The sequence below is a fragment of the Vulpes lagopus genome, chromosome 18, assembly GCF_018345385.1.
Source record: "Vulpes lagopus strain Blue_001 chromosome 18, ASM1834538v1, whole genome shotgun sequence".
Taxonomy (NCBI): Eukaryota; Metazoa; Chordata; class Mammalia; order Carnivora; family Canidae; genus Vulpes; species Vulpes lagopus.
Genome location: NC_054841.1, coordinates 544,792 through 572,698, shown reverse-complemented (window position 1 = coordinate 572,698; position 27,907 = coordinate 544,792). Strand labels below are relative to the sequence as shown.

General features: G+C 68.9%; 3 protein-coding genes across 9 annotated transcripts; 1 reads left to right on the top strand and 2 right to left on the bottom strand.

The window, feature by feature from the left end:
• The first annotated feature begins 7,572 nt into the window (after positions 1–7,572).
• Positions 7,573–7,950, top strand: LOC121478276 (collagen alpha-1(III) chain-like). Its single transcript, XM_041733218.1, has one exon. The coding sequence runs from the start codon at positions 7,573–7,575 to the stop codon at positions 7,948–7,950; it is 378 nt and encodes a 125-aa protein (XP_041589152.1).
• LOC121478275 (protein-tyrosine kinase 6-like) lies at positions 7,714–15,614 on the bottom strand. Its single transcript, XM_041733217.1, is given in 11 exon segments — positions 7,714–9,824; positions 10,078–10,223; positions 10,852–10,939; positions 10,942–11,010; positions 11,725–11,886; positions 12,288–12,536; positions 12,866–13,242; positions 14,573–14,733; positions 14,735–14,981; positions 15,321–15,447; positions 15,506–15,614. Coding segments are annotated over 11 exon segments (1,923 nt in total). The 3' UTR covers positions 7,714–9,636.
• On the bottom strand, positions 15,160–22,904 carry LOC121477718 (tyrosine-protein kinase Srms-like). 7 transcript variants are annotated; one of them, XM_041732189.1, is made up of 9 exons: positions 22,448–22,904; positions 21,444–21,560; positions 19,754–19,875; positions 19,333–19,496; positions 18,602–18,785; positions 18,359–18,517; positions 17,786–17,967; positions 17,539–17,695; positions 15,160–17,375 (listed from the first exon to the last, which is right to left on the bottom strand). In XM_041732189.1, the coding sequence occupies exons 1-9, from the start codon at positions 22,804–22,806 to the stop codon at positions 17,182–17,184; spliced, it is 1,638 nt and encodes a 545-aa protein (XP_041588123.1). In that variant the 5' UTR covers positions 22,807–22,904; the 3' UTR covers positions 15,160–17,181. The 7 variants fall into 7 exon arrangements, with proteins under 7 accessions (XP_041588123.1, XP_041588121.1, XP_041588124.1 ...); XM_041732187.1 differs by having other exon boundaries at positions 17,539–17,672; XM_041732190.1 differs by lacking the exon at positions 21,444–21,560 and having other exon boundaries at positions 17,539–17,672.
• Between the last annotated feature and the right edge of the window lie 5,003 nt (positions 22,905–27,907).

Genomic DNA, 27,907 nt, shown 5'->3' with positions numbered 1-27,907 from the left:
ATGTCCTTCGGAAGTGTTCTGTAGTTTTTAGGGTACAGATCCTCTACCTCTTTGGTTAGGCTTATTCCTAGGAATTGTACGCTTTCGGGTGTGATTGTAAGTGGGGTGGACTCCTTAATTTCTCTTTCTTCAGTCTCATTGTCAGTGCGTAGAAAGGCCACTGATTTCGGGGCATTGTTTGTCTCCTGCCACACTGCCGAATTGCTGGATGACTTCTAGCAATCTTGGGGTGGAGTCTCTTCGATTTTCTATGTACAGTATCATGTCATCTGCGAAGAGGGAGATGCCAATTTGAATGCCTTTTATTTCTTTTTTTATTTTTTTCCTTTTATTTCTTTTTGTTGTCTGACTGCTGAGGCCGGGACTTCTAGGAGTATGTTGAATAGCAGTGGTGAGAGTGGACATCCCTGTCGTGGTCCTGATCTTAGGGGAAAGGCTCCCAGTGCTTCCCCAGTGAGAATGATATGTGCGGGGATGCCTGGGTGGCTCAGCGGTTGAGCGTCTTCCTTCGGCCCAGGGCGTGACCCCGGAGTCCTGGGATCGAGTCCTGCATCGGGCTCCCTGCAGGGAGCCTGCTTCTCCCTCTGCCTGTGTCTCTGCCTCTCTCTGTCTCTCATGAGTAAATAAAATCTTAAAAAAAAAAAAAAAAGAATATTCGCTGTGGGGCTTTCGTAGATGGCTTCTAAGATGCTTAGGACTGTTCCCTCTGTCCCTACATGCTGAAGACTGTTGATCAGGAACGGATGCTGTATTTTGTCAAATGCTTTCTCTGCATCTATTGAGAGCATCATATGGACCTTGTTTTTCTCTTGTTGATGTGATGCATAACCCATTTTGAATTAGTTTTTGTGTAAGACGTGAGATTTAGGTCAAGTTTTACTTTCCTTGCATAAGGATGTCCAATTCCCCCAGCACCGCTTATCGAAAAGATTCTACTTTCTCTGTTGAATTGCTCTTGCATCTTCTCAAAACGCAGTTGGACATATGCTGGGAGGGCTTCCGGACACTGCTCTGTCACATTGATTTATGTCTGCATCTCTTTACCAAGACCAACCTGACCTGATTATTGTAGTTTTATAACAATTGCTAAACGTAGACAGTGTGGAAAGAACAGCCTCTAGAGCCATGGTGCGGCAATAGAGCCATGGTGCGGCAATAGCTGGTAGACACGTGAGGGAGACTGTATCCAGGCCCCTGCCTTCTGCCAAGTGCAAAAATTAATTCAAAATGGATCAAAGGCCCAATAAAACTATAAAACTGTTAGAAGGAAACATGGGTGTAAATCTTCATGACCTTGGATTTGGCAGTGGTTTCTTAGATGTGGCACCAAGTCCGTGAACAACAGAATAAAACATAAGCGAACGGGACTTCATCAACATTTTAAAGTCTTGCACTAAAAAGGACACAGTCAAGAAAGTGGAGACACAGCCTACAGGATGGGAGGGAACATTTACAAACCACGCTGGACCGGGGTCTAGTATCCCGAATGTATGAGGAACTATCAGGACGCCATGACGCACGGGCCACAAGTCAATTTAAAAACGGGCGAAGAAAAAAAATAAAAATAATAAAATAAAACAAAATAAAATAAAAACGGGCAAAGGATCTGAATAAACACTTATCCAAAAGAAGACCTGCAGATGGTCGAGAGGCGCAGGAAAAGATAGTCAACATCATTCTCGCTGTGCGTGGTGACAGGTCAGTGAGATGCAGGACGCAAACCCACAGACGTTTCTGCAGCGACAGTCGGAGACGTCAGTCCCACCCTGACGACGAGCGGGCCGCCCGGACGGACGGACGGAAGCGAAGGAGGGAAGCCGAGGACGTCACGCCGCGGACCAGGCAGGTGGAAGGCGCATGCGGGACCCGCCACCCAGCAGCACCTGCCGGACACCCACGTGGGCCTCCCGCACGGACCGGATGTCGGGCACAGACCGGGTCTCGGAGGGTGTTGAAAGCTACTCGCGTGAAGTCACCTCTGGACTCACAAGAGGCTGAAGGTGGGCGCCCGAAACAGGTCACGCTGGAGGACCTGTGGGTCTGCGGAAACCAGACGACACAGCTCGGAGAGGGGACGGCGGTGATCTCAGAAGACCTGGTGGAAGGTGGGGAAGGAGGACGGCGTCCGCGGCGTAGGCCACGCACCAAAAATGGGGCCGAGGAGGATGTTTATCGCGACAAACGTCCGTGAAAGCACAAGAAAGGTCTCCTGTCAACAACGTGACCTTCAGACGAGGACGAGCTCAACCCCGAGGGTGAGAGTGGAGCCAAAGATGCGCAGCGGCGCTGCACCCGCAGGAGGTGGCAGGGACGTCAGGGGACGCAGGGGCGCCGGGGCTGTTAATGGGGACAGAGTCCCAGTTCCACGGGATGAAAGCGCCAGGAGCAGGTGGCAGTGAGGGCTCTCCCAACGCCGCCGGGCCGCACGCTGAGCAATGGTCGGGGGTGTTGCTTCTGTGGCGTGTCCTTTACCCCAACGGCGATCTTTCTGGAAAAGAGGACATCCGGAGCCACGCTGCAGTGTGCGTGAGCCCCATCACCCGGCAGAGGGAAGGAAGCCAGACCCAGGAGCCCCCACGCAGGCTGAGCCCACGGACGCAGAAGGCAGACTCCTGCCCGCGGGGGCGAGGAGGCGCCCAGGGAGGCACCGCTGCGTGGGCACAGGGCCTCCTGGGGGCGGCGGCCAACGTGTTGGACCAGGGGCCACGGTGGCACGACGCCGGCTCCTCCGTTACGGGCATGTCACCCCAATTTGGGGGCTGTGATTTCTGCACATTCTTCTTTTCCAGAAACGTCTTAGTGCTGATGGCTCGTGTGTCTGTCACATAGCTCGGGGACTGCTCGTCTCCCCTCCGAAACCTTGCTGCCGACGTCGCTGGCCTGCGCCGGGCCCGCGCATCGGGCCGCAGGGCTGGACGTGTGTGCGGGGCTCAGCCTCTGTCTCCCTCGTCTGCCGTGGCTTCTGTCGTCGGCATTTTATGTTTGGCACCTAAGTTTTGCCAGGTTTAAACGTAAGCGTCTCACGGCCGGGACGCACCTTATGGACTGCGGTGTCTACGCGTCTGCTTCCAGTCGTCAGCGGCCCGTGGAAGGGGACTAACGCCGCCTCCTGCTCACCACGCCTGTTCACTCAGCTTTTTTGTGGGGTCCTTGACGACAGGCCGCCGTGCCACCAGTGGACAGGGCTGCTTTCACTCCTCGTGGCCGGTCCGTGTGTCTTTTGTTTCTCTTTCTGGCCTTGTGCCGGCTGACGCGTCCAGCAGGTGCAGGATACCGGCGGCGGCGGCAGTGGACAGTCCCCGGTCCCGGGGCAAAGACGCGGTCCCTCTCCGTCGCGCACAAGGCTGACCGCGCTGCCCTAAGTTCTCCATCGCTGCTCCACGATCCATCGCACACCCTCTCCCCTACTCCCCATCTGCTGAGTAGTTGCCGTGAGCGGATGCTGGGTTTTGCCGAAGCTCGTTCCCCATCACTCGATACGGGTGCGCACGAGCGCCTGTGGGTCCGATCCTGCGACAGCTGCCCTGCGGCCTTTGTCACATCGTCCAGCATCTCGACGTCTCGGCGTCTCGGGGTTTGCTGTGGTTTCCCGCACCAACTGCGCTTTTCCTGGTGCTTTTATGCTGAGTAATTTTGGATTTTATCCTAAAGTTCGGTATTTTTGGTGAATGAACCCTTTCCAGTTTGTTGTGTGCCTTGGGTTGAATTTCAGAACACTAAAATGGTTGTTTCTGACATTTTTTTTTCCAGGTTTACATTTGTGTTTTGGGGAGAATGTTTGTTGACCTCCTCACTCCTTCATCTGTAATATCTTTTATTACTCAATTCACCCTTTCATCAAATATATTTATTAAATGTTTTAAAGATTTTATTTATTTATTCATGAGAGACACAGAGAGAGAGAGAGAGGCAGAGACACAGGCAGGGGGAGAAGCAGGCTCCACGCAGGGAGTCCAACGTGGGACTCGATCCTGGGACCCTGGGGTGACACCCTGAGCCAAAGGCAGACGCTCAACCACTAAGCGCCGCCCCCCCCTGCGCCCCCCTCCTGCAGATTTTACTTAACCACCTAGTAAGCAAATTAGGTTAATTTCCAGCAGTGAAAACCGCTATTAATAAAGCTCAGGCCTTTCGCTGAGCGCCTGCTACGTGCTCGGTACCGGTCTAAGCATTTACATGAAGCATCTTTAACCTCAAAATAGCCTGTGAGTCGGGCTCTTCCCATTCCACAGGTAAGATGATGGGAACGGCGGCTGCGGTCCCGGCCCCAGGGCATCATCCGGCCGCAGGAAGTGCCTCCCATAGTCCAGAGCCGAGGGGGACATCATCTACCACCTACGGAGGCACCAGCTCCTGCTAGGGAAGCCCACAGAGCTGCGGTCTGGGGAAGGAGACCTCCGACCCGAAGGTGGGGGGCAGGGCTGGGCTGCTGTGGTCCCGGGGGGCCTCCTTCTCCGGGAGTAGTCCGAGCCCGGAGAGCCCCAGCCCTGCTCTTCCCTTACCCCAAACACCTGCGGCCGGAGTGACAACCCAGGCCCTCGAGCAGCAACCTTTGATTTATTTTTTATTTTTTAAAAATATTTTATTTATTTATTCATGAGAGACACAGAGAGAGAGGCAGAGACACAGGCAGAGGAGAAGCAGGCTCCTTGCAGGGAGCCCGACATGGGACTCGATCCCAGGACCCCGGGGTCAAGGCCTGGGCCGAAGGCAGACGTGCAGCCACTGAGCCACCCGGGGCCCCCTTGTTTACAGTTTCAAGGAAAACCGGGCCCTTTCGGTTTTTCTGTTCCTGAGGACGCCAGTGAGGTTGAGGAGGTGGTGGGTTGTGGCAGGCGGCCTGCAGGCGGCCGGAGGGTGGCCTGCGGGGACGGGCATCGGAGTCCTCCAGGGAAGGCCCCTGCCTGGGGGTGGTCAGCGCACAGCCCCCGCCGCCAGCCCCCGGGCCTCGGGACCCGGTCCCCCGGCAGCCGTGCTGGCCGAGCGCGCTGGGGGCAAAGGCCCTGCCAACCAGCCACCCCTCACGGAACCTCTCACTCCAGCGCCGCACAGGCCCCACTGCTCCGCCCCCCAGCCCCCGCCCCAGCGCGCACCCCGCGACTCCAGCCCCCACTCGCGAGGACCTGGCCTGTGACACCTCGACGAGAGGCAGCCCCACGGGGAGGTGGCTGCAGCCAGGTCGAGGCCACGTGCCCTGCCTGCCCAGGCTCCCCGACCCGGCCTACCGCAGGGTGACCCCGGGCACGGCTGGCCTGGCCCTCAGCCCTGGAGGGTGCTCGGCCCAGCGTCCCCACCAGCACGTGCCTGCACCCGGGCAGGGCGGGGTGTCCCGTGGTCTCAACAGGGTGAGGAAGGGCCTGGCGGCTGCAGCTAAAGAAACCACATAAGAGCCACCAGATCTCATCAAAGCAGACGGAGCAATGCCACGTGGCTGTGTGACAGGCTCTGGGACGTGGAAAAGAACACGGGACGTCCCAGCTCCAGCCTAGGGAGAGGCCTGGCCTGAGAACTCGCCTCGTGTCTCCCGCGAGCGCCCGAAGCTCCTGCCCCTCTGATGGAGGTTCTGGAGCTGGGGTGTCAGGCCCCCAGCCTGGCCCCTCTGCCCTTCTCCCAGAAGCCTCTGCCCGCAGGAGCCCAGGCCTAGGCCCGGCGCGAGGAGACCCCGGGAGCCCCAGGCCCGGGTACCGAGGGGAGCAGGTGCAGGCTGCGGCATCAGGGCCTCCCGGGGGCAGGGCCCAGGCTGCAGGACCAGCGGAGCGGGTACCCTGCCGCTGGGCCCCTCTCGCCCGCTGCTCCCCAGGGCTCCTGGGGCCTGGGCCTGTGCGCCTCCCGCCCTGGGGCTGCCACAGCATCTTCACCCTCTGGCACAGCCCGCGGAGGGCAGGAGCTTCCTCACCTGCCCCGACGCACAGGCCTGGCAGTGTTGTGCCCCTTGCGTGTGCGAGCCGGCTGACCCCCTGTGTGACAGCCCCCGGACCTGTCCGCTTCCCCGTGGGCCAGCAGGGGACTGGCAGCAGGGGACTGGTCCACGGGGAAGAGATGAAGGAGGTGGAGAAGCAGTGAGCCTTACCCAGCCTGCAGCTCCCCTCACGGTGCCCTGGGCCACACTGCTGCCCAAGCCGGGGCACGGTCGGTCGGAAAGTCTGCAGCCGGTCGGAAAGTCTGCAGCCGGTCGGAAAGTCTGCAGCCGTGACCCCCACCCAGCCAGGCAGGGGGTCCTCTACAGCAGCTGCCAGGCCCCTCCCTTCCTGAGGCCTCGACTTCCTGTCTGCTGAGTGCGGCCCAGGAATCCTGGAGGGGTCCTGGGGGGGTTGAAGATGTGGCGGGCCCAGTAGAAAGGCTCATGAGACCTTCCTCGGGGCTGTTCCCTGAAGCCCCACGCACTCCTCCTCCTCCAGAGCCTGCCCAGCCAGGGCCAGAACTTGGCCCCCTGCACAGAGGGAGGCCGGGCGGGGGCTGGGGAGGGCCGAATGTCCACACCAGGAGAGGCAGTCGTCCTCCTGACACAGCAGCGTGTGCTGAGGCCCCCTCACTGCAGGGGAACAGTCTGGGCTTGCCCCAAGCAGGCGGCCAGTGCTTCCCGCCAGGGGAGGCATCCCCACATGGCCACCGTGCACACGAGCCTCCCTGCCCCTGCGGCCCTCCACTCCCACCCTCTCCGCACCCCGTGCCTCGTGGGAAGGCCGACGCTGTGCTGGCCACCGGGGAGTCAGCTCCCGAGACACCCGCATGGGACGGGCACCTACTTTGATGTCCTGAAGGGCTGTGCCCACCACAGGCCCAGCTGCAGGGCCTGACACACACAGTACCCCTGGGGAGCACCCGGTGCCCACGGCTGCGGGGAGGCTATGCTGCTGGGGCCTGCTCAGAGTGGGAGACTGGGATGGGCCCCATCCCCGGAGAAGGCCCGATGAGAGGAGGCCACGGTCCTGCGCCCCCACCACCTCCAAAGGGTGGGAGAGGTGGAGGCAGGTTGGACCACCTGGGGTCCCGGATCCCAGAGGACTGCTAGGGTTCAGGAAGGTGGACAAGCCCTGCTGTGGGATGGGGGAGAGGCCTCCTTTAGGGCGGGAGAGCCCCGCTCCAGAACCGGGTAGGAGGGTCATTTAACCACCCTAATCCCGGGCCAGGCCTCCCCAGGGATGGAGCCTTGGGGCTGGACTTGCCCCAGAGCCTGCGGGCTGGGACCCAGGCCTCGCAGGGAGGGGCTCGGCCGGATCGGGGCTGACCGGAGTCGGGGCGGGGCCTCGAAAGGGGGCGGGGCCTCGGAGAGGGGCGTGGCCTCGCGGGGCGGGGCGGGGCTCACGGACGGAGGCGCCAGCGCCTCGCGGGACGGGGTGGGGCCTCGCGGGTCGGGGGCGGGGCCTCGCGGGACGGGGAGGGGCCTCGCGGGTCGGGGGCGGGGCCTCGCGGGACGGGGAGGGGCCTCGCGGGTCGGGGGCGGGGCTCACGGACGGAGGCGCCAGGGCCTCGCGGGACGGGGCGGGGCCTCGCGGGGCGGGGCGGGGCCTCGCGGGTCGGGGGCGGGGCGCCCCTCCGTCCGGGGCGCGAGCCCAGCGGGTGCGCCCGCGCATGCGCAGGCGGCGCGTCGGTGGCGGCGCGGCCCTCGCGGTCTCCGGTGCCCGCGGCGTCCGTGGCCCGGCGCCCCCGTCCCCGCCCCCTGTGCCCGCGCGCCGAGGTCCGCGAGGGGTCGCCGCCGAGGCGGGGGCGGGGGCCCGGGCGGGGCGGCCCGGCGGGACCGGCGGCTTCCCGGAGCCCCGGGCCCGCGGGACGCGCGCCAAGCGGCTTCGCTGGGGCCGGCGGCCGGGAGCTGCGGGGCCCAAGGCGGCTCGCTCGTGGCCACGCACGACTACTACCGGCGTGAGTACGGCCTCCCCCCCCGTGCGGCCGGAGCGCGCGGCGCAGGCTGACCGGCCCCCCCGCAGGCCGCCTGGGCTCCGCGTCCGGTGACAGCGCGTGGGGGGCGCGGACTGCGCGGGGGAGTCGGCCCTGGAAGCCGTGAGGAAGCAGCCCGGGCGCCCGCCTGGCCCAGCCGACCCGGGCCAGCACCGTCCTGAGCGCCAGCACCGGCTCCCGAGGCGCCCCGGGAGCCCGGCTCGTCGCAGGGCCTGGCCCCCCTCCCCCCCTCCCCCTCCCCCCCCCTCCCCCTCCCCCCCTCCCTATGGACTAGGCAGGCTGCAGCCCCCACAAGCTGTTGGGTTCTTTTGTATCAAAACAGCACAACACCGAAAGGGAAGTCGGGAGCATCCCACCCTTGACTGCCCAGCCTCACGCAGGCCTTCCCGACACCCTGGAACTGTGCCTTGCACCAAGTGGAAAATAAACTCCAAGCAGCCAATGGCCCTGGTGGTGTGCGTGAGCCCTGAGCCCTGAGCCCCCGGGCCTGCGGTTGAAGTCACCAGACCCTTCTCAGCCTCCCTTCCTGGCTGGGCCAGGAGCTGGCCTTGCTCCCTGGGCCTTCCCGGGGCCCCTCGCCGGGGAGCCCCCTGCCAGGTGGGGCCCAGGCTCAGGCAGGGAAGCTGCTTCCACAAGTGTGGGGCCTTGGCAGCTGAGGGGGGGTGGGAGCCTGGGAGAGCAGGCTCCGGAGTCGGGCAGGGAGGCTCCCCTCGGCCCGGGGCTGGAGGGAGCTGGTGCCCTGCCCCCCACTCGTGACTGCAGGGAGGAACAGGGCCCGACTGTCTCCAGGAGCCTTCCTATAACGGTGGTGCCTCTGCTAGGCCGTTGTGGGACACATCCTGGGTACAGGGAGCCAGAACTAACGCTGAGCAGCAAGGGGGCCAGGGGGTGCCCCATTCCTCACAGGTGACCCAGCTGTGGACCAGCTCCAACCGGGGACCTGGGGAGCCTGTGCTCGTGTCCCCCTGGGCGGGCGTGCCAGTGCACGAGCAGTGCCCACACACCGCAGCGGCCAGCACAGATTGGCCCGGCTGTGCTGGTCAGGAGAGGGCAGCCCCGGGAGGGAGGTAGGGGCTCTGCTGGCTGCGCTCCTGCCCCTCTTCCCCGTAGGGGGCTATAAATAGCTGCGCACCAGCAGTCCCAGGTGTGGGCAGAGCTTGCGGTTCCGTGGGGCTGCAGCCCCGTCCTGGCTGCTCTGTCCAGGCAGGAGGAGGCTGGCTAGGGAGGCCATCCCCACCTCATCAGATGGACCCAGGGGGGGGTAGGGGCCCCAGAGGGTCGCCTGAGAGCTGCCCAGGCTGTGTCCAGATGAGGCCCTCCAGCTGCTGATTGCCGTGGCAGGAAGGCAGGGACGGCGCCCAGCCCCGGCTGGCAGACAGCAGAGCCCCATGAGCCAACAGTCCGTCCTGGGAAGTCTCTGTCGTCCCCCCCCAGTCAGGAGGAGGCTTGGGCCACATGGCACAGGGTGAGCCCTGGGCCGTTTAGGAAGGACGGTAACCAGGCACTGGAGGGTTCTGGAGTTGGCGTTGGCTGTGGAGGGCTGCGGCACCGTCCAGGAGTCTCAGGAGGACAGCAGGGGCCACGCCTCCGCTGCGCCGGGACAGGGCGGGCCCATGGCCCGAGGGGCATGTTAGCACCTTCCTCTGCCCGTACTCCTGATCTGAGGCCCAGGGTGGCACCCGGCCCCTCTCCCCGGGTCCTGGGCCAGCTCCCTCCACGGCTGCAGCCGGAGGGGGTCGTTCAGAGTGGGTCCTCGTACCTGGTGACACTGGAGAGCCTCTCCTGCAGGGCTCTGAAGCAGGGCCTCTGCTCCGGGTCCCTGTGCCAGCACGAGAGCATCAGCTTGTGTGCGGCGGGTGGGCCCTCGGGGGGGCAGGGCACGCGGTAGCCCGAGTCCACCCTCAGGAAGGCCTCGTGGTTGGACATGCCTGTGGGGGGACGGCGAGAGGGGCTGCGGGGGCCAGCAGCAGGCGCCCACCTACCCTCCCCTCCCCCCTAGGAAGCCACACTGCCAACTGCCGCCCTGGTGGGAAACCCTGAGCCAAGCTCCTGCCCGCTGCACCCCTGCACACAGTCCTAACACCCCCGGAGGGCTGGCTGGTGCACGTTCCGAGTCCAGGTGATGGCACCCTCCTGCCCCACCCCCCACCCCCGCCAGGGACCCTGCTGGGGGCCCAGGACCCGGATAGGGCACCTGCCCCCTGCTCAAAATCTCGTGGAGGAGAATCCCGAAGGACCAGACGTCAGATCTGATGGAGCGAAGCCCCGGGGAGAGGGCGTCGGGGCGGTCCTAGGAGAGGCAGACGTCCTCCTGCAGCCGGCGCGTGCTGGGGCGGACCGGGCGCAGGTGCCCCCAGAGGGACGCGCTTGGACACGGGCCCTGGGGGCGCCGGGAGGCGGGGGAGGTGTTCACACCGCGGGCTCACAGGGCTGCCCCGGCGGGCGGGGCACCGGGAAGGCCGTGCGACCCTGCCCTGCCTGCTGCCGGCCACCGGTGGGCGAGGAGACGGCCTTCCAGCAGCACCCACTCGCGCCGAGCATGGAGCCGCGGCCTGGACGCCGGCCGTCAGCGGGGACCTCCGGAGCCGGGAGCGCGGCCAGCGCGGGAGGCCGTGGTGACCGCTCGGGGCGGACACGCGCGTTCGTGGCTTTCAAGGGCTTGGGAACTTGGCCCTGAGCGGCGTGGGCCGGAGGCCCTGTCAGGCGCCCAGTGTCGCGGCTGTTTGTAGAGCTGCTGAGTGGGGGGTGGGGGTCGGGTCTGGTCCGAGGATGGGCCTGGGAGGCCGGGCTATCTGCGCCCCCCCGCCCCCCCCCCGGGCCCGGGCAGCCTGCCTTTCCCCTCGCAGCTTCCTGCGCCCGCGGCCTCCCCGAGGGTGGGCGGCCCCCGCGCCCGACACCCCGGCTGCAGGCACAGGACGCCCGCTGCGGCCCGCCCTACCTTGGTGAGCCTGGCACCCGAAGTCCCCGGCTTGCAGATGTGTGGGGCCCCACGAGGGTGCTCCGGCGGCCAGGTCCCGGTGGGTGTAGTGCTGCGACTGCAGCAGCACGTGCCCTCGGCCACCTGTGACGGCGAGGCCCACCAGCTCCGAGAGGGCAGGGCTTCCTCGTGGGCGTCTGCAGGGGCAGGAGCCGCGGTCCGGGGCTCGGGGACCCGGCTGCCTGATGCAAAAATGGGACCAGTGGACCCGTCGCAGCCCTCCTGGAAGCTGGGTCCGGGTCCGGGCGCAGGCGCGGACCGTTCACACCCCGTCGCCATCCCCCCAGTTTCCTTTCCGGGAGTGGACACTAAAGTGATAGGAACTGAGCGGCGTAAGGACCGGGGCGTCCGTCACAGCAGCGCTGACACGGCTGAGGACCTCCGGAGGCTCAGCGCTGGCGAACGCGCAAGGCGGCTCCGCTGGTGCACGTGGTCGTGGGCCCGTGGGAACGCCGCGTGCCTGACCCCCAGCATCCCCGGTGCTAGTCTGGGCAGGCACACGCGCGTGTGGACGCCGCCCGTCCTGCGGCGCACCCGTGTCGTCTCGCGTCTCTAACGGGCAGCGGCCGTGTGTGCTGTGGGTGCTAAATGAGGTCCCAGAGGGCGAGGGCTGTGACTCGTGTGCACGGGGGCGAGTGCCCGTGCACACACCCCGGAGGAAGGGCCAGCACCTTCCAGAACAGCAGTGAGGACCCGGGCTGCGTGTCCGGAAGCCAGAAGGGCATGCTGGAGGCCTGTGCCTGGCACGGGGCCACGAGGGGTTTCTCTGCACGTCTCTCACGCCCTGCAGCGAGCACGGGGCACTAGGACCCCAGAGAGGAACCCTGGGTGCCGCCCGCCAGCCTGCTCACCCCGCAGCAGCTCCAGAAGGCTCCCCTTGGGCATGAGCTCCGTGACGATGTACACGGGGTCCCCCACGGATGCCACGGCGTACGGGACCAGGACGTGCTTGTGTCGGAGCTTCTTCATGGCCTGGACCTCTGCCTGGAACGTGTGCTGGTGTAGGAGGTCACCTGTGGGCGCAGGAGGCCTGGGTGGCTGCGGCCCCGGCCCTGCCATGCCCCCCCCCGCCCCAGGTGTCACGGCTGCCCCATGCGGTCCATGCCCGTCCAGGCCACATGCAAAGCAGAACATCCCCCACGTGTGTTCCCGCCAGCCCCTGGCTCCTGAAGGGGATCCGGACCTCGTGAGTTTTCAGGAGATTTTAGAGGACTCGGCAGGTTTCTAGGGCTCTACTTACTTTAATGGCTTTCCGTTTACATTAAGAATTTAAAATTGCTTTTTTAAATAAGTGCATTTAGGCAATAGCACATACATCGAAATGACGCGAGAGGACCCCGCTGTGGGCGCTGCACGCAGGCCGTGACACCCGGGCTGGCTGGGCCGCCTGCCCCCTCCGCGAGGCCCCACTCGCCTCGAGCAATCACCTTGATAGCCACGCGGACCTGGTCTTTCCAGAGCCCCTTGAAGGCCTCCCCGGGGTAGCCGGACCCCAGCTTCCTGCAGAGCGTGAACTCCCCCCGCAGCCTCTCCCAGCCTTCATGTGGGGCAGGGGCTTGGGCTCGAGCTGGAGGGACAGCGGGGACACAGGCCAGGGGTGGTCCCCCCAGTCCACCCTCAGGGATGCCCCCCTCTGACCCCAGGACGGGGGCCCCCCTCTGCCCTCAAATATAGGGCAACACAGGGTCCGGCCTGTGGCCAGGCTTCCCGGGCGCCGCAGACACCCTCAGGGCCCCTGCAGGCCAGTGACCTCGGCTGCGGCCACTCACACAAGACTCAGCCAGCCGCCCTGTCCCAGGCTGTCCCGGCTTGGAGGGACGCAGGACGGGGGACGCGGGGCGGGGCGGGAGCACAGCCGGCCCCCCCCTGGCCCGGGGGAAGGCACATCCCACCCCCACTGCCTGCCCCCGCGCTCAGCTCTGGGGGACCACGGCCTCCAGGACACACCGACCCCCGCCTGGGTGACGCTGAGGGCCGTGCACGGTCAGCCACAGGCCATGGGACAGACTCCGGGTCCGGTGATGCTCCGGGAGCTTGGGAAGCCCGCGGGAGGACGTGGCCGCGCTAAGGGGCAGCCGCACGGCCCACCTGTCCCGCACTGCATGGGACGGAGGCGCTCGTGTCCAGGACCCCAGGAACTAGCCGCCCTGGGGGAGTCTGGGCGGACACACAGACCGAGGGGGTGGGCCGGGTGGGGGGGACCCTGAGTCCCGCAGGGGGCCACGGGCTGGCGCCAAGGGTCGCGGAGGCCGTACCCGAGAACGTAGTCCGCACCCGGCTTTTCGCTCGCCCCGACCAGGAAGGCGCCCGGGGTGTCCTCGGCCTGCAGCCGGTGCGGCGCTTTGGAGCACGAGATGCGGCCGAGCCACCTGGGGGGGGGGGCGGTCCGGGGCCGCTGACCCCACGTCCTCCCAGCTGCGCCCCGACTCCCCGACCCACAGCCCCCATGATCCCGTCCCTGCCCAACGGCCACTTCTCTGCCCTTCAGAGACCCCGGATGTGCCGCGGGGCCGGGCTGGACCCCAGGAAAGGCCGCGGTGACCCAGAAGGGCTGCAGGCACCACTGCCCCCTGCCCAGGGCCCAGGTTGTGCCACCTGTGGGGTCAGAGCCACTCCCATCCCACGGGGTCTGGGCTTCGGCAGCCGCGTGGCCAGGCTCGGCGGGTGCTCACACGCACACGGGCCCACGGGCGCCCACACGTGCTGACACGGGGCAGGACCAGCCCTGGACCACGGGGCGTGGCTGCCCGGCTCTGCCCTTGGTCCCTGTTCCTTCAGGTGTCATGAACAGGAGCCCCCACCTGGGGCCCCGAGCCCCACGCCCGCCCTGATCGTTAGCACACCCTGAATCTCATTTGCTCACCCCTCCGACCACCCTCCTCCTTCCTGCTTTTCAAATGCACTAGGTTGTGGGGACCTCAGGGCCTTTGCACCAGCCATGGCCAGCTCTGCCCTGTCGCTGTCACGAGACCCTGCCTTGTGAGAACGTGCTGTGTCCGATGACACTGCCGGTCTCCCTGCAGGAGGAGGACCCCCCACCCCGGCCCCAGCAGCTCCCAGGTCACAGGAGGCAGGCACAGAGCCCCTCAGGCCGGCTCTCGGCCCCGAGCTCAGGGGAGCAGTGTGGGGCGCCGTGCACACGGCCCTGCCAGGCTGCCCGGGGTGGCCTGCGCTCCCTGTGCTCCCACGGGCCGTGGGGCAACCACCAGGTCCGGGAGCCCCCGCACCCAGACGGGCCTGTTGCATCGGCCGTCCTGCTCCAAGTAGGTCACGTGTCTGGTTTTGGCTGTTTGGAAGGTGAGTGAAGCTTCGCTCCCCAAGAGGCCTAGTCCCTGCCCCGGACCCCTATGCAGACCCCAGCCCTCGGCTGGCCATCCGGGAGCCCATGGTGGACCCCCTGTGTCCTCTCTGGGTCCTGGCACCATGAAGTGACTGTGGGGGAGCCCAGAGGAGGGGCCGCGTGCCCCTGCAGCCCCCTGTCCCCAGATGTCACATGGCCAAACCTACTCAGCCCTCCCGGGACCAGACGGGGGCGTCCAGCCCAACAGGGGGCACAGGAGGTGGAGTCGCGTGTCCCCCAGGAGCAGCCCCGCACCTCGACCCTCCCCAGGACCCAGCCACTGGGCAACACACACTGTCCTGAGGGCTGCAGGAGGGGGACCCCTTGGGGTGACCCAGCAGGGCCACGGGGACACTCACGGCTCAGACTCTACCGTCCCCTTCTCGGCCAGGTAGCTGTGGGGCACGTAGCCCTGGCCCAGGGCCCCGCCGGCCGCATCCAGCAGCACGGCCCCCCACAGTCCTCCAACTTCCACGCGGAGCAGGTCCCCCGCCCGGAAACTCAGCTCCTGGTCTGTGCGGGGCCTGGAAGTCCCAGAGGCCCACGTACTGGGGCGCCGGGTGGGCCTGGCCCGGGATCCCATGGCCGGGGCAGCAGTAGGACTGGCCTCCTGGCCTCGCCGCGGTGCCTGGGCCGCAGCCGTCCCCTCCCAGCCCGGGAGCCAGCCTGCTCCCCTGTGCGGAGGCGGCCACACCTGCAGCCACCAGGTGGCGTCTCCCTGGGCTCCCCGGCACCCAGGGCTGCCCCCACCGGCCCGGCAGCTCCCGCCTGCACCCCCCCCCCCCCCCCCCCCCCCGCTGAGGCCGGGTCCGCCTGGGCAACCGTCATGCCCACCTGCTCCGGGAAGCGTGTCCACCACGTGGCCACGCAGCCGGGCCTGAGCCACTTAGGCCCTTCCTGGGGTCCCGGCTAGCCGTGGGGGCTCAGGTAGGAGTGAGGCGGCAGGGGGAGGGGAAGGACAGGGCCTGTGGGAGGTCACCCCGGCCCAACCTGTGGGGGCTTGGGACCAGTGGGGCCGGAGGGACGGCGAGCTCCCCGCTGCCTGAGGCCCAGGTGGGCGCTGCCGTCCGCTCCCTGCCCTGGGGGCTCCCGGCCACCACCACCCACCAGCCACCGAGGGGGCTGGGGCGGCCGGGGCGCCCTGGGGTCGGCCGGGGCGCCCTGGGGTCGGCGTGAAGATGGCTGAGGCCCAGGGCCGGGGAGGCGTGGAAGGTGATGCCCGCCCGACGCGGTCCTGGGAGCGGAGTCACCACGGCTCAGTCCGGTTGCGGGTCAAGAGGCACGTGTATTGCTCGGGAAGTTCAGCAGCAGGCGGTGGGCGGGGGCGGGGGGGCGCCCCCTCTGGGGTCCACCCCCAATCCTGGGCACTCTGCTCGGGTCCCCTGTGCCCTGGGGACCCATCCCGGCACCTCGGTGAGTCGCTCAGCGCACACCTCCCGGGATCTGTGTGGGTGACCCCGGGAAGCAGGAGGGTACTGAGGACGGAGGGCCCCCCGCCCAGGCCAGCCCGAGGCCCCGGAGCACCGAACCCGTTTGGCTTGTGGCTGGTGACACTCCAGGAGTGCGCCGCGACCCCCACGCACGGCTCCGAGCCCAGCACGTTCCTTCCCTCAGAGGCCACTGCCCGGCCGGCTCCACCCGCACCGGCTCCTTTGTCTCACCCGGAGGCCCCCCACCCTCCAGGGCAGGACCCAGGGGTCCCGGGGCTGCAGGCCAAACCCTCCCGAGGTGGGGGGTGCTGGCCCAGCCTGGCCGGCCAGTGCCTGCCCCCTCCCTCCGTGCTGCCCTGGCCTGCGGTGACCTCGGCACCCTCCCCAGCCCTGCGAGGCGTCTGTGCCTGTTCTGGGGTCCCGGTGACCCTGTGCCCGCCCTCAGGCAGGGCCTGTGATGGGGGGAGGGTACAGAGCTGGCCCGAACTGCACCGAGGCCCAAGAAGCCGGGGCGGCTTTGCCTGCCTCTCCCCTCCCGTCCCCCGGGCCTGTGTCTGCGGGCGCAGCTGCCGTCACAGGGGTCGTGGGGGGCGAGGACCTGGACACCATCTCATGGTGACTGGAGCGGGCGGGGGAGTGAGAAGCAGCACCGCGTGTGTCACCCGGACATCCACACCGGCGGGAGATCAGCCCAGGTGGGGCAGGCCCGCCCCGGACGCCCGCTGCTGCCTTCCCAGGAGCCGGTTGTTGCCAGCTGCCCGAACCCCACGGCATCCAGCCGCGCCCCCGCCCGACCCTGCACAGCCAGGCCGGCTCCCAGTGCCCCCAGCACCGAGGCGGACACCCTGCCTGCCTGACCTTTGCCCCATCCAAGGGTCTCCCACCCGGGGCAGCCACCCGGCCTGACGTCCCCCACTTGGGTCGCAGCCTCAGGGAGTCTTGGGCCTGCCGGGGGCCAGCCCCCTGGGAACAGGGTCCCCTGATCTGGGCGCCAGGAGGCCCTGGGCCACGGGGTGGGCTGTCCTGCTGTGACCAACCAGCTCCCACTCCCGCTGTGGTTCTGGGGGCCGCGGCCCACGCGGAATGCGTGTCTGTGCGTGTGTCTGAGTCCACGTATGTTTACAGAGTGCTGCCTTGAGCACCGGTCTGTGCCTGGGGGGCCAGTGTGCCCTGTGCCCGGGGCCTGCCTGGGAGCCCAGCATGGGCCACAGGGGGACTCTGCAGAAAGTCGGGAAGAGGGCGCGAAGGGTCCAGGAGCAGGGCTCCCCTGTGGGCCAGAACCAGCCCGGCAGCCCCTGGACGCCCACGCGGGGACCTTCCCTCTCCAGGGACATCAGGTCACGCCGGCCGAGGACCTCAGCCCCTGCTGTGTGAGTGGGCGTCTGCCTTCCTCGTGCACACGCGTGCACACCAGGGCGTGTCAGGGTGCGAGGCCCACGGCCAGGGGCGGTTTCAGGCCGCCGGCACCCCGGATGCGTCCAGCCAATAGTGTCCGCAGGCACAGGCCACGCAGGGAGGCCCGTGCCCGGCGCCGCGGGTCACGTGTGAGCAGGGCGGAGGCGCCCGTGGGCCGCGCTCAGCCTGTCCTGCAGCGTGGCGAAGGCTGGCCGCTGCGCGGGGCTGCCCTTCCAGCAGTCCAGCATGAGCGCGTAGACCTCGGCCGGGCAGGCAGCGGGCCGCGGCAGCCGGTAGCCTCGAGTCACCTGCTGCAGGGCCTCGTGGTTGCTCAGCCCTGCGGAGGCGGTGACAGGGGCTGGCGGGCGGCCTCTCCTCCCCCGGGGTCGCCGTGGACGCCGCCCGGCTCTCCAGATCCCGCCCCGGAGGCTTGGCGCCCTTCCGCGCCCGTGGCCGCCGGGGCAGGGGCGCCTCCTCCCTCAGACCCCCTCGCAGCCCACCTTCGTAGGGACACTGGCCGTGGGTGAAGACCTCGTAGAGCAGGACCCCGAAGGACCAGACGTCCGACTTCGGGGAGTAGATGCGATAGTTGGCTGCCTCGGGCGCCGTCCACCTGACGGGGATCTTGCAGCCACTGCTTGGGGAGTAGATGTCCTCCTGGGCGAGGGGACACGAGCGGTGGGCGGGCGGCGGAGCGACGCCCTCCCCCCAGCCACGGCGGGGTCGGTGGTCCCCACCTGGACTGACCTTGAGCAGCCGGGCCAGGCCGAAGTCGGCCACCTTGCAGGCCAGGTCGTCGCCCACAAGCACGTTCCTGGCCGCCAGGTCCCGGTGCACGATGCGCCGCTCCTCCAGGTAGCTCATGCCCTCAGCCACCTGGCACGCAAAGCTCAGCAGGACGGGCAGGCCCAGGGCCCGTCCCTCGGGGCCTGCGAGCAAGGCCGCCGTCAGGGGCCGGGTGTGCACACCGTGCCTCTCTCTGTGCCTCGGGTCCCCGCCCCTAAGGGGGGATAGCAGGCACCGTGCTGCACGGTGACCCCCGGGGGGCTGCTCCCTGGCGACCTGGCCTGCGCCCCCAGGAGCAACCAGACCCCAGGGAGCCGCACGGGGCTGCGCTCAGCTCAGCCTGGGCCCGCCGTGCTCTGACGGTGCCCCCACCGGGCACAGGACTGGCCGGAGCCCGCCACCCCTCTGGGCCTCGGACGGCCGCACCTGGTGCACCGCCCAAGGCCGTGCCGGGAAGGGGCCCGGCGGTCAGGGCTGCGCGTGGACGCCCGGGCCCCCGAGGCTGCTGGCGGGTGGGCCGGGGCAGCCACTCACCGCCCAGGAAGGCCTGCAGGTTGCCCTTGCGCATGAGCTCGGTGACGATGTACACGGGCTCGCCGGCCGAGCACACGGCGTGCAGCCGGATGAGACGCTCGTGCCTCAGGCTCTTGAGTGTCCGGATCTCCTTGGCGAGGTCGGCCACCTTCATGTAGGCTGCGGGAGGGGGCACCGCTGCCGCACCCGCCGCAGCAGCCTGTGGCCGCCCCGGGGCTCGCGGGGGCAGAGGGCCTCACCCACCTGATTTAATGACCTTGACGGCCACCGGCGTGGAGCCAAGCCACAGGCCTTCCCACACCTCCCCGAAGTGGCCTTCTCCCAGCTTCCTCCGCAGGGCAAACTCTGAGCGAGGCCGCTCCCACTCGTCCTGCCGGGGGAGCTTCTGAGGGGGCGGGGGGCACCCCGAGCCTCTGCCTGCCGCTTCCTGGAAACAAGGGACGGTTTCTCCCGGAGCGCTGGGCCCTGACCTGGCCCTCGGTGGCACCCGCTGGAGGTGGACACCCACCCACGGACACTCGTTACCGCCCTGCCAGGCCTGTCATTAGAAACCAGAGGAACGGGATTGCCGCCCGGCCCGGGCACGAGGGCTCGTCCGGCGCCGCTGGCGCGCAGCTGCTCCAGCGCAGGGCCCCCGGCGTCCCTCCTACGGCTTCCGCCCGGGCCACGGCCGCACCCCCTCCCCAGACTTGCCCCAGCCCTCGCGCCCCCTGCGCAGCCGGGTGTGGGAGTGGGGCCTCCGGGGCTCCTGCGCCGCAGCCCCGGGAGTCCCCAGAGATGGCGACACCACGCACGTGGGGCAGAGCCAGCCCAGGCAGGGCCTGGCCGGAGCGTGGAGGCGCAGCCGGGCCCCCGGGGCTCCCAGGCCTTTCCTGCTCCCGGTCCTGCTCGCGGACAGGCCTGGGCCTGTGGCCTTGTTCGCTGCCCTGACGTGAGCCGGGCGCCGGGGCAGGAGGTGCGGGGCACGGGCCCACCTGGGCCACACAGGGCTGCAGCAGCGGGTTCCGGATCAGCCTCCAGTTGGCCGCGTAGTAGGCGAGCAGCTCCTCCAGGCTGGGGAAGAGCCGGCCCTTCTGCAGGTAGAGGCCGTCGGCGGCCGTGGAGATGCGGTAGTGGCGAACCTCGGCCTGGGCCCGGACTGCAGTGGGCACAGGTGAAGGTCGTGTGCGGGCCGCCCCACTCCCTCCACGCCGGCCGGGTAGCGGCCCAGCCTTCCCTGCGCCCCGCAGACGCCTGGAGCCTCGCGGAAAAGGAGGGGGCGTGGGCAGCTGCGCGCGGGCCCAGGGTGCCCCCCCCCACAGGCAGCACGTGGATGGAGGCAGGCGGGGTGGGGCGAGCGGGCCTGGCCTGCCGTGGGGCCGCCGGGGCTGGGGACCCCAGGGGCCCGCCGCGTACCTGAGAGCGAGTAGTCCCCGTGGCTGCTCTCGCTGGGCCGAACGAGGAAGGCCCCGGGCGCGTTGGCGGGAGACAGGAGCAGCTGCTGTGCGCGGGCGCGGCTGATGCCGCTGAAGTACCAGCTGCCGGGGCAGAAGGCGTCAGCGCCAGGCCCGGCCCCCGCGGCCCCTGCCCCGCGCCCCTAGGGGCCCGACTGCCGCTGGCTCTCGGGGACGGAACGGGGGTCCCGGGGCAGGGTCTGCATCGCCCTCCCCGCAGTGCCCGCCTCTGGAGTCACCGGGGAGGGGACGGGAGGACAGTGCGGCCCGACATTCCCCGTTAGCGGGGCTCACAGAATGACAGCGGCCCCGGCCGGGGGCTGCCCTGCCAAGCCCCGACTGCCGAGCCCTACTGGGGCCGGGGTCCGCCGGGGCCCGACTGCGGCACGGGGCTCCGAAGCCCCTGGACGGGCATGGCCCGCCTGCCCCGCGCGGCCGACAGGTGGGGCCCACAGAAGCTCCCTCTGGAGCTGGAGGTCGGGCGGGAGGTACCGCAGGTCCGCCCCTGAGGGTCCCCTGGTGCAGGCCAGCCCCTGCCCTTGGCCCACGCGGACACGCTGCCCCCGTGAAGCCGAGCATGCTGAGGGTACCCGGGGCTTCCCCATCGGACACCCCATCTGGGCTGCAGTCCACCTGAGTCACAGCAGGTGCGGATCCCAGGGTCCTCGTTCTGGGAAGGAAAATGGAAATGCTCCTGCCCCACCCCCCCCATCGCCTGCCCAGCTTCCCATCCTGGGACCTCCTGCTTCCCAGGGATTTTGGGGACCCCGTCCTCAGGGACAGCCGTGAGCACGGCCCTCTTCCACCCTAAAGGGGACACAGGGTTCTAGGGGCCAGGGGGTGGCTCTGACCCCTCCTTGGGGGTGCAGGACCCAAAGCCTGATGTCTAGTAAGTCGACACCAGCAGGGTGTCCCCTGTGAAGGGACCAGGTGGTCAGTCATGGGCATGCCCAGCCCCGTGGGGCCCACCAGCCAGGACGGCTTCCCGCCTAGGAAGGGCCGCAGGGACTGCTCGGGACAGCAGGGCCAGGGAGCAGAGGCACGGGTGTCCCCATACCCAGCTCGCCCCTGGAGCCAAGTCCTCTGGGAGTCTCTGGGGCGGGACAGTGGCTGACAGGAGACTGGTTGAGGGTCCTCCCCCTGCCCAGCCTGCCTGGCCCTGCGGACAGACGACCAGGTGTCTGCAGCGAATGACACCACGAGTGTGGGCAGCCCTTTCATCCTGGGCCCAGGCAAACAGTCATTACGGCTTCCTCCCGGCACTCGCCCCCCAGCCTCGGTGCCCCCCCAGCCCCGTGGCCTCTGCTAAGAGCAGCTCCGCAAGCAGAGGGTCTGTGCGCCCCTCCCCATCGGAGGCTCCCAGCAGGTGGGCACGGGGTAGGGACGCCCGGAGCCCCCTCAGAAGGTGCCTCCCTGTGACCCAGGCCTTGCCGTGGCACGTGCAAATCCCCCAGGACACGGTGGGGAGGCCCAGGGCCCCTGGGAAACTGGACGTGGCCTGAGCGAGGCTGAACCCCAACGCTGGTCTGCAGAGGACGTGAGAGGCCCAGGCCAGCCCAGCTGGACACGGACAAGAGGCCAGTGTTGCGGGGAAGTCCGGGCAGCCGGGCCTGGCCCTGCTGGCTGTTCACCAGCTTCTGGTCTTTTCTCACCCGGCCATCACCTCCATGCACGCTGGCATCGCCGGCCCGCTCCCCGGTGCCCCCCAGCGGGGCCTCATCTGTCTAGACAGCAGGTCTCGCCGTGGCCACGACATCCAGGCAGACCCTCTGCACCCAGGGGAGAGGCAGGGAGGGGCATGATGTCCACCCAGCCGGAGCTGGCAAGCGGCTGTGCCAGGAGCTCCCCGAGCTGCAGACCCTAAGCCTGGGCTGAAGGTCACGTCCTCCCCAAGCCCGTGGGAGAGCCCCCGCCCTGCACGATTCCCTCCATGATCGCAGACTAGCGAGCCAACAGCCGGGTGTCCGCCAGCCCGCCCCCGCCTGCAGACTTCGCCGGCCCTAGGGCTCCTGGGCGTGCTGGGGGTGGGGGCTCGCCCCCCTGTGTGCCCCCCTCTGGGAGGGCCCTGTCCGCTCCATACCTGGCCCAGCGCAGCAGGGAGAGTCCTGGCACCTACAGTCCAGGGAGGGGGCAGGTGAGCGCACCTCTCAGCTCAGCAGGTCACCCACGCCCTCATGGCCTGCGGACGGCCTCCTGCTCACCTAGGTCCTCATTGGGAGCCCCAGGACACAGGGCCGGCGTGTCACTGGCGTCTCACCCGCAGCTGCGCCCAGGACCCTAGCCCCTGCCCTGCCGGCAGCGACGCTCGGCCATGGTGGCATGAGAGACCCCCAGGGTGCACTCAGGGCCAGCGCTGAATCCCCATGGGACAGCAGGAGGGCCTGGCTGGCCCGCGACCCAGGGTGACCGCCCGCCCCGGTGTCTGGCCCCCGCCCTGCCGGCCCGACCGCTCCTGCTGGGGCCATCCCCGCGTTCCCTCCCGGCGTCCAGGAACCAGGACAACCGCGTGCTTGCTCCACCAGGTGGGAAGGCGGCAGGGTCCCGGCACACGGGGGAGGGTGGGGTGGAGGAAGGAAGGAAGGAAGGAAGGAAGGAAGGAGCGCGATGCTGGCCTCAAGCCCGTGCCTCCCGGCCCCCAGGGCGCGGTGCTACTCACGGGCGGTCCGGGAGCGGCTCCGGCTCTGGCTCCGGCTCCGGCTCCGGGGCGGCCCTGGCCAGGGGGCTGAGCGGTACCAGCCCGGTGCTGGGCGGGCCCGAGAGGTAGTCGCCGTCCTCCCCGAGGGCGCACAGCCGGTCCCCGCGGCGGCCGCTCAGCTCCCCCGCGCCCCGGCCCCCCGCGCTGAAGTCCGACGGCGCCCGGAACAGCTGCGCGCGCGGGCGGCCGCGGGGCTCGGGCTCAGCCCCCGCCGTGCGCTCGGGGAGCCCGGGGAGGCCGTCGTCCGGCGCCGCCACCGGCCAGATCTTGTCCCAGAAGAAGGACAGGAAGGTCAGCCGCTTCCTGAGGAAGGGCTCCATGCCCCCGCGTCGCCGCGGCCGGGCTTCGGGCCGGATGGGGCCCAGGGCGGCCCTGCAGCCCCCGCACGCGACAGCCGCGCGCCCCGACGGCCAGGACGACTTTGGGGCCGGAGCAGGTGCGGGAGGGGCGGGGCGGGGCGGGGCGGGGCGGGGCCGCGGAGGGGGCGGAGCTGCGGGGCAAGGGGGCCGCGGGAGGGGCGGGGCTAGGTCTATGGGCGCCAAAGGCGGCCGCGGAGGGGGCGGGGCTACGGGGCACGGGGGGCCGCGGGAGGGGCGGGGCTATGGGGCGCGAAGGGGCGGGGCCGCGGGAGGGGGCGGGGCTATGGGCGCAAGGGGCCGCGGGGGAGGGGCGGGGCTATGGGCGCAAAGGGGCCGCGGGGGGGGCGGGGCTATGGGGCGCGAAGGGGCGGGGGCCGCGGGAGGGGCGGGGCTATGGGCGCAAGGGGCCGCGGGGAGGGGGCGGGGCTATGGGCGCAAAGGGAACGCGGGAGGGGCGGGGCCGCGAGAGAGGCGGGGCTATGGGCGCAAAGGGGTCGCGGGAAAGGGGCGGGGCTATGGGCGAAAGGGGGCCGCGGGAGGGAAGGGGCGGGGCTATGGGGCGCGAGAGGCGGGGCCGCGGGGAGGGGGCGGGGCCGCGGGCGGGGCGGGGCTATGGGCCCAAGCGGCGTCCGCGCAAGCGCACGCGGGCGCCCGCCCTGACCTGAGCCCTGCCCTCAGAGACCGGCCCCCCCGACGAGGACGCGGAGCTGCGCGCGTGGCGCGGGCGGCGTGTTCTGTAGGCGTGGGCCGCGCCTCGGCGCAAAGCCCTGTGCAGACCTTCCCTGCCCGCCCGGAGCCGGCGGGGGAGCCCGGCGCTGGCAAGTGCGGTCAGCGCCCCGCGCCCCGGCCGCACGTCGTGCAGGGGGCATCGGTGTCCCGGGGGCTCGGGAGCAGCAGGAGCGCTCCCCGGGGGCCGCCCGGTGCTGGGCCGTGCACCCGACCCCCGCGGCCCGACACCCCGACAGCAGCTGGGGAGGAGCGGGGTGCGGCGCACAGAGGGTGGCGGGGAAGCCTGGGCCGGGCGACGCCCCCCTCCCGCTGTGCTCCGGGTCGGTGCCAGGTCAGCCTCCGGTCCTGGGCGGGATGGGAGGGCGGCCCCGGGGGCCCTGGGGCAGGGTCCTTGCGGGGGGCTCCAGCCCCAGGCAGCTCAGCCCCTTGGGGCCACGATGGCCACACCCCGGCGGGAGCCTCAGACCCCTTCCACGTCCCGCCCCGCTTCACGGCTGGATTGAGCCACGTGGTTGCCCACGGCCCCACGCCAGGGCTGTTGGAGCTGCAGCAGGGCACAGCCTGGGGGCTCCCCGGGGCACACGCCCGCCCGAGCCGCCTGTGAGGCCCCACGTCACCGGCCCTCCAGTCTGGCCCTCCCCGGCACCCTGCAGAGGAGCCCCAAGGCAGCTCTCTGGGGTTCAGGCAGCCTGGGGAGGGCGGGCATGACCCTCATCCTGTGGGTCGGCAGCTGGAGGGAAGGGCCTGGAACACCTGAAGCTTGGGTGCCACCGCCCCTCGGTGACTCTGCCCACCCTGCCCCTGGGAAACCAGGCTCGGAGCCTCTGACCCCCTGGGATGCAGGGAGGCCTCGCCAGGTCCTGGGACGGCCCTCCGTGTGCTGCCCACACCCACGCTTGGGGTCAAGCACTGAGCACTGGACAGATGCCTCCTGGACACTCCCAGTGGCTCCAAGCCCCAGAGTCCCAGCTGCTGGGACTCAGCACATTCCGTCCAGGGGTCAGAGCAGGCGGGGAGGGGCCCCCCTCGGTCCTCTGGCCTGGCCTCCATGGGGTTCCAGTGGGGACACTTCTTAGCAGGACAGTGTGCTGGGCAGTGGGGACCTGGCTCGCCAAGAATGCCTGGCCCACCTCCAGGTGACGAGGACCGGGGAGGGGGGCTGAAGACGGTCCCGTCCCCAGAGGGAGAGAGGGCAGTGGGCTCACAGGGAGCACCCCACTCCACAACCTCTCTGCCGGGCTCTCCCCCATCACCCCACCCACAAACCCCCAGACCAACTCTCTTTGGCAGCCCCTCCCCTCCAAGCCACCTCCTGCGCTCACACACACACACACACACACACACACACACACACACCCGGGGCCAGGGAGGGGGCCTGGCAGCAAGAGCCACTACGTCCACCTTGTCGTTGGCAGCTCTCGGAGTTCCCTGGCACCCGCTGGCCTAGCTGCTGCCCTCCAATGCCCGGGCTCCGGGGCAGCCACCGTGCATAGCCCTGACTCTGCCGCTGGCCTGCGAGCCTCCCCTCCTCGCTGGCCCTAACCACAGGAATGGTGCCCCGTGGGGGCGACGGGAGGACCCCCCCACCGACTCGGGAAGGGGTCAGAGCACAGGCTTCTTTTAATATTTTATTTGAGGGAGAGAGAGCACAAGTGGAGAGGGGGGCAGAGGGAGAAGTGGACTCCCCACTGAGCAGGGGGCTGGACCCCAGGACCGTGACCTGAGCTGAAGGCGGACGCTTCACTGACGGAGCCCCCGGCGCCCCAGAGGACAGTGCTGCTGTGGCACCCACTAGCCCAGGACGTCGGGGAAGGTGCACGCAGCGCGCAGGGCCCGGGTGAGGGCTCCGAGCAGCTTTGCTGGGAGGAGGAGGGGGTCGCTCTCTGGAGGACACGCTGTGGGGTCTGTGCCCCTGGGGTCGCACCACCCCCAGGCCCCCACCCTCACGGCTCCCCAGCCTAAGGGGAGCCTGGTACTGCCCCCTCTGCCAGGGCCCCAAAGGTGGGGGGGGGCTGCGGGATGGGCCAGTCCTGCGTCTCCTCCCATGCACGACCAGGTGTCGTCAAAGATGTTTGCGCTCCGGGAACTGGGCCAGCATCGTTCTCTTACAACTGCCTGAGAATCTACAATTCTCTCAAAACCAAGAATTTAAGTTTTTGTGGTTAAGTAAAAAAAACGGGGTGGGACCAAGGAGAGGGCAGAGACCCAAGACCTGGCCCAGGAGGGCAGGGGTCTCCGGCTCTCTGGGGTGGGCTGCAGCCTGGGGCGGCTTCCTCCTGGCGCTGCCCGCTTTCCAGCGCCACCTCCCCCCAGCCCTCACACGGCACCCCCTTTCCAAACACCAAGGGCGAGCATCTACTGAGCGGGGCGGAACTGGCATCTGCGTCCCCCCCAGGGCTGACCTCCGCGGCCTCCGTGCCAGGCCTGGACTGCCCCACCGGGGGTCACCCCGAGGGGACAGTGCAGCTGGGGGGAGGCCCTGCATGCAGAACAGGCTGGCAGGGAGCTCGGAGACAGGTGCCCTATCCTGGGGGGCCGCCAGGGTACCCCCGGGGACACGCCCACCCCCATCCTCTCCTAGGAGGCCAATAGCGCCTGGGTGTCCGAGAGGGACCTCTGCGGGGAGGCCCCAGGATGCTGACACGGCTCAGGGAAGGGGCTCCCTGGACCCCTGGCGGCCCCATGTGTCCAGTGGGATGGGGAGTACCCGCCCAGGCAGTTGTCACCCACCGCCAGCGCGCCCCAGGTCTCCCCTCTCACCCGACGCCAGGACAGGGCCGGGCAGACAGGCAGGCGGCCTCAGTTTACTCCTCTCCGCAGGAGCCTACTTGGGGCTTGGCTTGCGGGACACCTCGGGCTGGTGGCCCAGTCGGGGCCGCCCCCCTCCCCACGCCCCGCCCCGCCCCCGCCCCGGCCCCGCGGGGCGGAGCGTCACAGAGGCCGCGGTCGCCATGGCAACCCGCAGGACTCGGCGCGGAGCGGGTCCCAGGCGGCTCTCGCTCCCGGATGCCGGGCAAGTGGGCGCGGGCGGGGCGGAGGGGTGACCTGGGGAGGGCACAGTGGGACCCAGGGCGGCCCAGCAGCGGGCACCCCCACCCCGGCCGGTCCTCGCAGACCCCCTCTCTGGTGCCCAGGGCCTGCTCTGGCTTCCCCCGGGGAAGGTGAAGGGCTGGCCTCTGGGGAGGGCCCAGACTGGGGTCGGCATCTCCCTGCCACTGGGCGGGGTGCTCTCAGCAAGCCACTCAACGTGCCAACTCTTTTTTTTTTTTTTTTTTTAATTTTATTCATTCATTCATGAGAGACACACACAGAGAGGCAGAGACAGGCGGAGCAGAGGGAGAAGCAGGCCCCATGCAGGGAGCCCCATGCGGGACCCCGGGGCTCCAGGATCAGGCCCTGGGCCGGAGGCAGGCGCTAAACCGCTGACCCCCTGGGCTCCTGCCAACTTTCTCTGTGATTAATCGAAGCCTTGGGTGGCTGCGGCTGGCCCAGACCTGGGGCTGTCTCCCCGTCTGAGGGGCGGCTGGGGCCCAGGGCAGCCGTCAGACTGCTGGCCCTTCTCCCAGGAGCGCAGCCTCGGGGCGGTCCTGGCACCCCTGGGGCCTGCCCCAGCCAGCTCCCTCCCACCGCCCCCTAGAGCTGGGAGCCGGGGCAGGGGTGGCACGGGAGGAGGGTCAGGCCCTGGAGTTGACGGCTGGCCTCAGATCCTGAACTGAGGAGGAGCTACAAGGCGTTTTAGCTTCAGGTACCCCGATTATGAGATGGGGCACCAGGATCTTCCCGCCCCGAGGGGCGTCGAGGCACAGAGTGGGGGCTCAGTAACCAGGAGCTGAGGCCAGGGGCCACCCCGCCGCCTCCACTGGCTCCAGGCACCAGCTGGCCTTGTGTTTGGGTGAGCCCTGGCCCCCTGCCCCGGCCTGCAGTGACAGGGAGGGGTAGCAGGCCCGCAGGGTGGTGGTGGCCCCACGGGGAGTCTGCTGCTGCCCGGACAGGATCACACTGAATGCTCTCAACAGTCCCCAGGGCGCACCCTGAGGCCTCAGCCAGGCCCCACAGCTGCTCGGCACTGCCCAGAGCCCATTGTCCTCGCCCCTCCCTGTGTCATCACAATGACTCCCCAGCGGAGTGGTTGCCCCCAGCGGGCGGTGTTCCCCGGATCTGCAGCCTGGCCACCTGCCTCCGGCAGCGCCTTCCCAGAGAGACGTGCTCCCCCATAAGCTGCTCCTGCGGGGCGGGCCCCGGGGCCCAGGATGGAGGGCAGCGGGCCCAGAGCCGCCCCCTCCGCACACAAACACTGACCCGAGTGAGCCCCGGCGGGTGGCGGAGGCCGCGG

Bases quoted from the DNA above. Each gene is read 5' to 3' on its own strand.
- LOC121477718 (XM_041732187.1), bottom strand. From the start codon at position 22,806: ATGGAGCCCTTCCTCAGGAAGCGGCTGACCTTCCTGTCCTTCTTCTGG. The intron at 19,497-19,753 runs GTACGCGGCGGG...TGCCCACTGCAG, and splicing joins CGGGGACTACTCGCTCTCAG to TCCGGGCCCAGGCCGAGGTT. The intron at 18,786-19,332 runs GTGGGCCCGTGC...CCTTGTTTCCAG, and splicing joins TGCAGCCCTGTGTGGCCCAG to GAAGCGGCAGGCAGAGGCTC.
- LOC121478276 (XM_041733218.1), top strand. From the start codon at position 7,573: ATGCGCAGGCGGCGCGTCGGTGGCGGCGCGGCCCTCGCGGTCTCCGGT.